This window comes from Vitis vinifera, chromosome 7 (genome assembly GCF_030704535.1).
Source record: "Vitis vinifera cultivar Pinot Noir 40024 chromosome 7, ASM3070453v1".
In the NCBI taxonomy this organism is placed as follows: Eukaryota; Viridiplantae; Streptophyta; class Magnoliopsida; order Vitales; family Vitaceae; genus Vitis; species Vitis vinifera.
The window spans coordinates 29,598,188-29,610,040 of NC_081811.1; the positions used below are offsets into that span (position 1 = coordinate 29,598,188).

At 30.3% G+C, this 11,853-nt stretch overlaps 1 protein-coding gene across 2 annotated transcripts; it reads right to left on the reverse strand.

Moving 5' to 3' along the window:
* Positions 1–364: 364 nt before the first annotated feature.
* LOC100266331 (aldehyde dehydrogenase family 3 member H1) lies at positions 365–6,157 on the reverse strand. Of its 2 annotated transcripts, none has more exons than XM_002273694.5 (12): positions 5,974–6,157; positions 5,311–5,430; positions 4,970–5,210; positions 4,416–4,484; positions 4,197–4,293; positions 2,880–3,086; positions 2,023–2,138; positions 1,822–1,926; positions 1,575–1,747; positions 1,393–1,483; positions 975–1,124; positions 365–732 (listed from the first exon to the last, which is right to left on the reverse strand). In XM_002273694.5, the coding sequence occupies exons 1-12, from the start codon at positions 6,012–6,014 to the stop codon at positions 493–495; spliced, it is 1,650 nt and encodes a 549-aa protein (XP_002273730.2). In that variant the 5' UTR covers positions 6,015–6,157; the 3' UTR covers positions 365–492. The 2 variants fall into 2 exon arrangements, with proteins under 2 accessions (XP_002273730.2, XP_019076808.2); XM_019221263.2 differs by having other exon boundaries at positions 5,721–6,108.
* Between the last annotated feature and the right edge of the window lie 5,696 nt (positions 6,158–11,853).

Here is an 11,853-nt window from a genome sequence, read left to right on the forward strand (position 1 = left end):
ATATATATATCCAATATGGAATATTACAATCCCTTTTATCCAGACAGTCGCTATATCCTACTAGATTGTTGGGCCAAATAGTTACAAGCATCTCTTATGGGGTTGAAGAAATGTAATCTCACTTTGAGTTAAATGATTGACTTTGATATTTTTTGTAATGATTCACTCGTCATATAGATATTATTTGCTTTGGAACCAATGAACCCTCATGATTGAAATACATCTACACAACTACAAATTATCCACCACAATACAGCGTTAGGAACTTAATGATATATCACAGGGCAAGTTAACCTACTAGATATTCATTGTTGACTCCTTAGCTTAAACTTTTGATCAGGTTGATTGCTAAACAACCGAATAATTCCATGAACCATAGCATAAGAACTTCACATTCAAATATGTAAACCCTTTACTTCTCTTCAAACAGTACTTAAAATACCAAGAAATTAGGAAATTTTCCATTCAATATTATACCCTCTTCCTAACTACTCAATCTTTGGAGAATCCAAGCAAGGCAAGAAGAATGGAGACTATGTTGCCACTGGTCAGAGTCTTCAATAGTTTTAGCTTTCCAGGTGTGTATGGTGGGTACCTTGCTGGTGATTCTCCAGTGAAGCCCCTGTAGAGAACTGCCTTCTTGTGGCTAAATGCATCAAAGGAGAACTTGCCATGGTATGAGCCCATTCCGCTCTCCCCAACTCCTCCAAATGGTAAACTCGAAACAGTCAGCTGCATCATGAAATTTGCAGGGAAAAGAAAACCAAATCACAAACTGGGAACAATGAAGAAAAATCAGGTGCTAATGAGTCTGCATGAATGTCATAGCGTATTCATGAATGCCGGCAAGTATCTATGCATGCATAGAAGTGTACCAAGATTAATGTATGCTAATATGGACATGTTAACTTCATGTATAGACTAAAGATATGGGGGATATTCCATGTGAATTCGAGGGAAAGTGTGGTCATCACATGTAGAATGGTGTCATTGATGAGCATTCCTCCTGCAGATATGTTGTTCACAAAATCCTTCTGCAGCTGTTTGTTTTCAGAGAAGAGATATGCAGCAAGAGGCTTTGATTTTGAGTTAATCACGTCAAAACTCTCTTCTAGATTTTCCACCTGTTACAAAGGGAAGGAAATTAAAGATTGAATTTGTTTTCAACATTTCATATAGATTGCGATTATTCAAGGCAGAATGAATGACTGCAATAGACATTTTTTTGTAACGCTGGGCTAGCACATTTTTCTTTATGCTTGCATCATTTAAAGTATTGAATCAAATTTATTCTGCACCAAACACATACAAAAATGATCGCCCAAAACCACGTCTTTGGAAAAATTAACCTCAGTAAAAAATTGGTTTTCTAAAGAAGGTTTCAGTTCTCACAGTGAGGATGGGAAGTAATGGCCCGAATATCTCCTCCTTCATGATCTCAGTGTCTTCAGGAACATCCACCAAGATGGTTGGAGCTATCTTTCTGCAAAGAATAGCAAGAATGGAAGTTTGGGAAACTTATGTTAGGATGGATAAAAAGTTGAATACCTCATGGGGACAGACATTGAACTCACAGTTGGTTCTCATCACTTTGTCCACCAATGATGATCTTATCAGAGACCTCATCCTCATCTAAGAGCCTTGTCAGGCGTTTGAAGTGCTGTACACTCACAATGCGGGACATGTCTTCTGATTCAATTGGATTTTTCCCGAAGAATTCCTCTAGCTCATGTCTCAAAACATCTATCTATTTAACCGACATGAATCAAGAAATGACCCAAGAAAAAAGGAACATTTTGTTATGCATTAAGCAAAACATACCAACTTTGGAGCAAAATCTTTTGTCGTGATAATATAATCAGGAGAAATGCAAGCTTGTCCGTTATTGCATGCCCACTTTCCTGCTATTAATCTCCTCGCAGCAACCTTAAGATCACAAAGATAAAACTGTTACAGCTCAAAAATGAAGTACAAATTAGAAACATAAGTTGACGATGGCCACTGAAAAGCAAAGCTTCTCACTTGTAAGTTGACATTGGAGTCGACAACAACAGGGCACTTTCCTCCAAGTTCCAAAGTTACGGGTGTAAGGTGCTTTGCTGCCGCAGCCATTACTATGCGTCCAACTCTTGGACTACCTGCACAAATTGAGGAATTATTTGATAAAATCATATTAGCATTACTAAGAATCAAACTAGATGCATTACTTTATGTGTTTGGGAGACTGGAAAGAACATAAAACTGAGGACTAATTCTTTGACACACTCTGCAGTAGAAAATCAGAAGGTGGTCCAGGTGAGAAAAGATTAGGGGATTGGACTCATACAATGGTCTTAAAGCATCTAGAGAGTTTGATAACTAGAGTTGCCTTGTTGTGGCTCAAATGGATGCATCTGATGGTTCTCAAAACCTGAAGTGCATGGACCATTAGACCTCCAAACAAGTGCAGCTAGTGCTGGAGGAAAATACTCAAGATAAGGGGCAATGCTTAAAGCAGAATAGTGGTGTTGAAAGAGAGAGAGAAAACCTTAATTCTCATTCATATTGTTAACTTCTTACAATAGGGAAATATGTATACAAGGCTAGGTTGACCTAACTACCATATATGTGACCTATATTAAGAAAGGAAAGAAACTTGTACACTTTAAATACATTATATTCAACAAGTGGCAATGACATACATTGTCTTTTCTTTCAATAATTGGCTTCCATTTTCTAACATTCATTAACACTATAAGATATCACAGGATTGAATGAAATTGGGATATATTCAAAAGGAGTTTAGTGACATTATTTAAACATTAAACTTTGAACATGTTCACAATCTCTGGAATTATATCAGGTAAAAGATTATGAAAAATTGGTGAAAGGGTATAAACCTGTGTAGAATATTTTGTCCCACTTCTGCTCCAATAAGGCAGTTGTTTCAGCCACAGCCCCCTCAACAACTCGTATGGAGGAGTTGTCTAGATATTCCTCTAATAATTTTGAAAGCAAAGTCGATGTTGCTGGAGCTATTTCTGAAGGTTTTAGAACTACAGCATTGCCAGCTGCTATAGCTCCAATCACTGGGTCAATAGATAGCACTGGAAAGTAGAAAGATCATATCCTATTCTTGTCAGAAGGAGTTCGATTCCAATACCAGAAGTTAAGACAATGTGAGTTCAGATAAAATAATTCAAGAAACAGATTGGTATTTCATGGCAGTAGAAAAGAAAACCATACATTGGCTTTTTGCAGTGACTAACGTATGCTTTAAGGGTTGTTACTTTTCCGGAGATACAAACAATGGAAATGTAACAAACTATGTATTTTGGAAAATGCAAACAACTATTATAGAAGTTGTAGTACCTTATTGTAATACTCTGCAATTCAATCTTTTCCTATATTATAGAAGTTGCTTTGGGGAAACTAGTGGGTGCAAAGATCTGTAAGCAGAAAATGAGTGTGACTAGAAGGCTTAGTGTTCCAATAGTCCAATGAAAAGGTGAGAGATTACAAATGGAATGTATGCACTCTGAAGTCTGAACCATTTGCTGATTATTGGGATCAACTTGATAAACAGAAAGACTCAGGTTGTGCATGTGATTGTAACTGAGCTTGTTATGTATTCTCACAGTTGGAAAGATTGTTAGAAAGTTAGTAAGTTGTTAAAAGGTTTGTTGCATTAGTTAAATGGTTACTATATCTACCATATAAATATAGTGCAGCTGTAACTTACACTGATGAATAAATATAAAAGTTCATTTTCTGGACCAGTTTCTTAGATCTCAAATCTTTCATAACTGCATATCATGGCAGCTGCATCGGGAAATTGACAAGTTCAAAGATCTATAAGCAGAAGCCAGATCATTACAGGCTTTAAGAATATCTGATGCTCTAAATTACCAACTAAAAGGTGACAGCCTAGCAAAATGGGTTCTATGCACTCCCAAGATGTTTTCAGAAAAAAGATTGTCTTGTAATTAGGCATCATTGGGATAGTCTAACAGCTAAAAAGAAAAATCAATTTAGAAATACAAGGCACACAAACATCAGCATTGACCATGGTAGAGGATGCATAATACTAAAAAAAAATGCATTAAGAGTATTTTTCTCAGAGCTATATGAACTATTCAAATATAGCTTGCAACATGCTAGATATGATTGGTTTTCCTAGATATGAAGTTGTGTGATACCAGGGTTGCCTTACATACACAAAGGATAATTCCATGTTGAGATGACCAACACGACACCAAGAGGTTCTGACACAATTTCTGCTGATGATGGATATGTTGTCATTGAAGTTTTGGCCTGAAAATGCGAGGAAGTTTGCATAAATTATACTAAGACATAAAATTACAGTTTACAAGGGCAGCTGAAACCACACTACTTGTTATTATTCCTGGCTAAAATAGTGGTTTGACACTAATTACCTTCTCTGGCTTCATCCAATGACCCAATTCTTTGAGAGCCAACTTACACGCGCCTTTTGACATTGAAATCTGCAGTAGATGCCATATTAGAAACTACCCAATTCATAAGTCCACAATATTTAATATAAGCCATATATTTAAGAACAAAAACTATTTATTTGAGTCATAGGAGCAAAAGATCTTGGAGAATATTTGTCTCCACAAGAAAAGAACACGAGGAAGATCTTCACCACCTCCTCCACAACATGATGAATTATTAATTAGGATCTATTGCTTTCCTCTCAAATTTGTTTTGCTGCATATCCCTTAGCTGGAAATTTCTTTGCTTATTTGGTACTGGTGATCAAGAAGATCCACAACAAGGATGACTAAATTATCTTTTTGTAGGTTAATTATGTCTGTTTGATTGCCTAGAAAACATAGGAAGAGAGAAGACTTGGAAAATCTTTGAATCCTAAATTCAGCAAAATCAAACATCTGCAAATTTGCATAACAATAGAGAGCAGTTATATGATAAAATCTAATGAAAGTAAAAACAGGAGAGGGTGCAATACCTCAGACACAAAAGCCTCAAGTTCGGGTTTGGAAAGATCCTCATGAAGAGCCTCAATGATATCTTTCTCCCGCTCATCAATCATCTTCTCGATTCCCTTCAACTGTGCAATTCTCCATTCATAGCTCTTTGTCTTACCAGCATTGAAGCTCCCTCTGAGCTCCTTCACCAATGAAGCAGCACTTTCAACATCGAACACTTTCTTTTTTTCATCTGCCATCACTGCTAGAGTTGCTGAGCAACTGCAACCAAAAGTACAAACCATAAAATTAAGACCAAAATCAATACTTGGATATCATGTCGAACAACCTAATTCACTCAAAAGTCAAAGTTGAGACTTACATGAAAGAAGAGTGTGTAAATCGAAGGCGTTTCCGTTTTTTGAGAACTGGTATTGGTAATGGGGGGTTTCTCTGTTTTGGAAACTGGTTTCTCAAGCTTCTTGTGTAGCCACCATCAACACTGTTTCAAAGGAAAAGTGCAAGAAAAATCAGAGTAATGCTTTTCCCTGGTTCTTCTTCTTCTTCATCATCATCATCATCATTATTAATATAAATAGTTTATCATCTACAATATATGTTCTTAATTAAGAAAATGACAATAATACCCAATTAACAATGATTGACGTTGTACACGAATCTTATATTTCAAAATAAATATTCATAAATATACTAGTTCACGGGCCTGCAGAAAAGGCACCAAACAAACAACAAATTTGCCAAGCATCTTTTTTGAAACATCTAAAAAGATACCAAGTATCGAAAGTTCTGAGCTCTATCATTTGTGCCAGACAGACAATACAGGATACACACACTTGAAAGTTGAACCTTCCAAACCAAAATCAAGTGAAGAGGAGTTTAATTAGGAGAAAGGGCATGTGGGTTTTCTCATCCAAATCCAGAAACATTAGAAATCAATGGAAAACAGGAAATACTGATGTGGGTCAGGAGCAGATTTCGTGGGAAGAAGGAGGAAGCAATACAACTGCATCAAAAGAAGAAGTACCTGCAGACGTGGAAAAGCTCAGGGGAAAGGCTTCTCATCATTGTGAGTTGCAGAAAGCAGATGCACCCTCCTCCGCCTTTGAAGAGAATGGGTGGGTGGATTGCATGGAGGAAACCACTGTGATTTTACAAACATGGGAAAGCGGATGGGCTGCTTTTATTAGTGTGCACGTTTAAAAGAGATAATGTTAATGGTTTTGGTTGGCTGTTAAGATTTCATACATCAAATGCCTTTTCTTTTTTTTGAAAATAGAAAAGACAAGACGTTTAGTCTTGTCACGATTCAATGAATATAAAACGTGGCCCTCCGGAAATACCAATTCCACTATTTGGTTTCAGACTGTCGTTTCTTATGTCAATTTTAACATCCCATATTAAAAGTATGCTTTGTTATATTTTTACAGGTCTCTTAATTTGGTTCCTATTTTTTTTTCTTAATATTTTGTTTTTAGAATTTTTGCTAAGAATTTGACAAAAAATTATTTTAAAAAAAATTGGTTTAGCATAAAAAAATATTTTTAAAAATATTTTTTTTATTTTTATAAAAAGGAAGAAATAAGTGTATTGGGTTTGAAAAAAAAATACATAAAAATAATTAATTAATATTAAATTCATTTTTCCATTTTAACTTTTTCTTTTAGATTTTCCAACAGCCAAACATAATGCAAAAGAATAAATTCAGTCATAGCCCATGTCATTTTCAAAAGATAACTTTATTTTGTAATTTATAATAATTTCAAAATTTGTTAATTTTAGGGAAGGCTAGCAAGATGTTTAAAAAAGAAACAGATTGCGTGAGAAAAAGGGCAAGTCAGGTTCATTTTTCGGCCAAGACAAGAACAGGTACTTGTAAATGGGCAAGTGAGGCTTTCCATCGCCCAACATGACAAGTACTTGTATCGGAAAAAATGGGTAAGTAGGGCTTTCCATGGCCAAGACATGAAGAGGGCTTGTATGGGAAAAATGGGCGAGCCGGGCTTTCCATTGTATTTAGAAGATTAAAGGCATGTAACAAAAATAAAAATAAAAAAATTATCAATGTTTTTACTATCATACATATCATTGATGAAAAAAGTTATCGACTCGTGATTTATTGATAAATCTATAGTTGAACTGGTGACATCATAAATAAATTATTAGATATTTTTAAAATTAAAAAAAATAATAAAATTTTAAAATATATATAAATAAATTAAAAATCAATAATATTTAATTTTTATCTTATAAATGTATAAATATTTTAAATTTTATTAAATCAAATTTGTATAATATTTAAATGTGAATATATTGAAATGAGAGAAAATTTAATTATTTAATTTTAAATAATTATAAAATTTTAAGAAAGATTATATTATTTTTATTTAATATTATAATTTTTTTAGTAAAAAATATATTTATTTTGTTTGCTATGTGAAACAATAATTTGGATATAACTTAGTGGTGTCTCGACTCATTTAATGAGCTTAGGCCTCGAGGTGGGATTTTAAGGTGAAAGGAGGAGATGGGCGGGGCCCACTTGAATGAATAAAAATGTATTAATTTAGTGTTAGTTTGAATATATTTTTTATTCTCTATTTTTAAAAATAGAAAGTGATGATTAATTTTATATAAAAAATAGAAGCTCTTATTCAAAAATATAATTTTACCTTATTATTTGTAAAATTTTAGAAATTTGATACAGTCAATTTTTAAAAATAGTTTTTAAAACCATTACTTTTTTATTTTTATTTTTTAGTGTAAGCTTCTAAAAGTTTTTGTATCTTATATAAAAATTAATATTATTTTCTAATTTTAAATATAAAAAAAAATAGAAATGTATCCTAATGGATACTTACTTATATAAGATGATTGTGTTAATACAAGGGTTTTTTAAATGATACAAGTCTAATTTTGTGGATGGTGAATGGAAAAATTACAAAGATCATAGAAAAATAACAATAAATTATGGATAGCAAATCTTATTAAGAGTAGATTTTTTAACTCCTTAAATTGATAACTTGATGTTTATTTACAGGGAATTTTAAATAAAAATCAACTTAACCACATGGCATGAGTGTATAACCCACCCTTACAAACACCATTAGGGATGACAATAGGATGGGTTTGGGACGGGTCACCTCCATCCCAACCCCGTCCTATTTATTTAAAATAATTCTCATCCACGTCTCATTTAAAAAATTAAACGGTCTCATACCCGTCCTATTTATTTAAAATTGGTTTAGCATAAAAAAAATTTAAAAAAATATATATTTTTTATTTTTATAAGGAAGAAATAAGTGTATTGGGTTTGAAAAAAATACATAAAAATAATTAATTAATATTAAATTTATTTTTCTTTTTCTATTTTTACTTTTTCTTTTAGATTTTCCAACAGCCAAACATAATGCAAAAGAATAAATTCAGGCATAGCCCATGTCATTTTCAAAAGATAACTTTATTTTGTAATTTATAATAATTTCAAAATTTGTTAATTTTAGGGGAGGCTAGCAAGATGTTTTAAAAAGAAACAGATTGCGTGAGAAAAAGGGCAAGTAAGGTTCATTTTTCGGCCAAGACAAGAACAAGGCCTTGTAAATGGGCAAGTGAGGCTTTCCATTGCCCAACATGACAAGTACTTGTATTGGAAAAATGGGTAAGTAGGGCCTTCCATCGCCAAGACATATGGGAAAAATGGGCAAGTAGGGCTTTCCATTGTATTTAGAAGATTAAAGGCATGTAAAAAAAAAAAAAAAGGTTTTATCAATGTTTTTACAATAGTACATATCATTGGATTGAAAAAATTATCGATTCATGATTTATTGATAAAATCTATGGTTGAACTGATGATATTATAAATAAATTATTATATACTTTTAAAAATAAAAATAAAAACAAAAATTTTAAAATATATATAAATAAATTAAAAATCAATAATATTTAATTTTTATCTTATAAATGTATAAATGTTTTAAATTTTATTAAATCAAATTTATATAATAATTAAATGTGAATATATTGAAAATGAGAGAAAATTTAATTATTTAATTTTAAATAATTATAAAATTTTAAAAAAGATTATATTTATTTCGTTTGCTATGTGAACCAAAAATTTGGATATAGCTTAGTGGTGTCTCAACTCATTAAATGAGTTTGGGTCCTGAGGTGGGATTTAAAGGTGAAAGGAGGGAGATGGGCGGGGGCCCACTTGAATGAATAAAAAATTATTAATTTAGTGTTAGTTTGAATATATTTTTTATTTTCTATTTTTAAAAATAGAAAGTGATGATAAATTTTATATAAAAAATAGAAGCTCTTATTCAAAAATATAATTTTACCTTATTATTTTAAAATTTTAGAAATTTGATACGGTCAATTTTTAAAAATAGTTTTTAAAACCATTACCTTTTTAGTTTTATTTTTTAATGTAGGCTTCTAAAAGTTTTTGTATCTGATATAAAAATTATTATTAGTTTCTAATTTGAAATTAAAAAAAATAGAAATGCATTTGTAGACCCCATATTTTGGCTCATGCATTTCCACTCGATGACAAACTCAATTTTTTATTTGAAAATAATTTTATTTATTAGAAAATGACTTGAAGTCGCCACTTATTTTTGTTTTATTTTTAAGAGGGTAAACAAAATAAGAAAAAAAACTCTCAGTGTGACTCCTTATTTTGGAAAAGGTGGTCTATGAAAAACCGGATCGGGCTCGGGAGTCAGGTTACTTATCAGGAAGGTACGGTAAAGACCGTAACACCCCTCTAGGTCCCTAAAGTCGGGTCTTTACTAATAAAATGAAGCTGACGTGGCAATTAATAGGAAAATCAATGGATACTTAAATCTATCATGCACATACAGGAATCAAAACATGCATAGAGAATGACTAGAATGGGAGTAGATGCGTACTTAGGCCATGAACGAGCAATACGCTATCATAAAAATGGGGTCAGTGTACAATAAAGAGCACAAAACATATCACATGCATCACCAAACAGAAATTAAAATTGTTCGAGGGAAAACTGAATTTTTGAAATTCATTTGAAAATTGGATTTTTAAGAATTAAATGTAAGAATAAAAATTTTAGAAATTAAATTTGAAATAAATTGAAATTTTGAAGAATTACTTAGAGACGGAATTTTACACAAATGAATAAGTGAATAAATAAATGAATTGAATAATAACAATGATGAAATAATAATGATTGGATAAATAATTGTGAAAGTTAGAGTTTTAGAAATTGGAAATTGAATTTAGAGATTGGAAATTCGAAAGATTATTTAGAGATGAGATTTTAAATATATGAATAAGTGAATGAGTGAATGAATGAAATAACAATAATAATAACGGTTGGATAAATAATTGCGAAAATTATAATTTTAGAAATTGAAAATTAAATTTAGAGATTGGAAATTCGAAGGATTATTTAGAGATAGGATTTTAAATATATGAATAAGTGAATAAGTAAATGAATGGAATAATAATAATAACGAAAATAACCATTAAGCAAATGAATGTGAATAGTGGGATTTTTGAGATTGAAAATTAGATTTAGAAGTCAGATTTTTTAAGAGTTGAACTTTAATGATTTGAAATTTTAAAATAAATAAATAAATAAATAAATATGGAATAATAATAATAATAATAATAAATAATATTTAAACGGATGAAAGTGAATAGCGGAATTTTTGAGATTGAAAATTAAATTAGGAAGTCAGATTTTTGAATAATTGAACTTTTTCGGAATTTTTAAAAGGAATGAACAAATAAGTAAATGGAATTATAATAATAATGACCAAAATAATATTTAAATGAACGAAAGTGAATAGTATAATTTTTTAGATTGAAAATTAATTTTGGAAGTAAGATTTTTGAAGAATTGAACTTTAATGATTGGAATTTTTAAAAGAAACGAATAAATAAATTTGGAATAATAATAATAGTGATGAAAATAATAATTAAGCGAATGAACGTGAATAGTGGAATTTTAGAGATTGGAAATTTGAAGAACTATTTAGAGATGAAATTTTAAATAAATGGATAAGTGAATAAGTGAATGGAATGACGAAAATAATAAAGATTGGATAAATAAGTGCAAAAAGTTGAAATTTAGAGATTGGAGATTGAATTTAAAGATTGAAAATTTGATAAATTATTTAGAGACGAGATTTTAAATATATGAATAAGTGAATAAATAACTGAACGGGATAATGATAATAGCGAAAGTAATCATTAAACAACTGAATGTGAATAGTGGAATTTTTTAGATTGGAAATTAAAATTGGAAAATGGTTATTTGAAAAATTGAACTTTAATTATTGAAAATTTTAAAATAAATTAATGGAATAATAATAATAATAATAAAAATAATATTTAAATGAATGAACGTGAATAGTGGAATTTTTTAGATTGAAAATTAAATTTGGAAGTCAAATTTTTGAAGAATTGGACTATAATGATTAGAATTTTTAAAGGAAATAAATAAATAAATATGGAATAATAATAATAATAACAAAAATACCGTTTAAACGAATGAACGTGAATAGTAGAATTTTTTAGATTGAAAATTAAATTTGGAAATCAGATTTTTGAAGAATTGGACTTTAATGATTGAAAATTTTTAAAATAAATAAATAAATAAATAAATAAATAAATAAATAAAATAATAATAATGAAAATAATATTTAAACGAATGAACATGAATGATGGAATTTTTTAGATCGAAAATTAAATTCGAAAGTCAGATTTTTTAAGAATTGAACCTTAATGATTTGAATTTTTAAAAGAAATGAATAAATAAATATGAAATAATAATAATAATAACAAAAATAATGTTTAAACGAATGAACGTGAATAGTGGAATTTTTGAGATTGAAAATTTGAAGAGTAATTTAGAGATGGG

What these genes read in the sequence shown, in the direction of transcription:
- LOC100266331 (XM_002273694.5), bottom strand. Translation starts at nt 6,014, where the DNA reads ATGATGAGAAGCCTTTCCCCTGAGCTTTTCCACGTCTGCAG. An exon ending in TTTACACACTCTTCTTTCAT is followed by an intron (nt 5,211 to 5,310) that starts GTAAGTCTCAAC and finishes TTTTGGTTGCAG; the next exon opens with TTGCTCAGCAACTCTAGCAG. An exon ending in TCAATGACACCATTCTACAT is followed by an intron (nt 733 to 974) that starts GTGATGACCACA and finishes TTCATGATGCAG; the next exon opens with CTGACTGTTTCGAGTTTACC.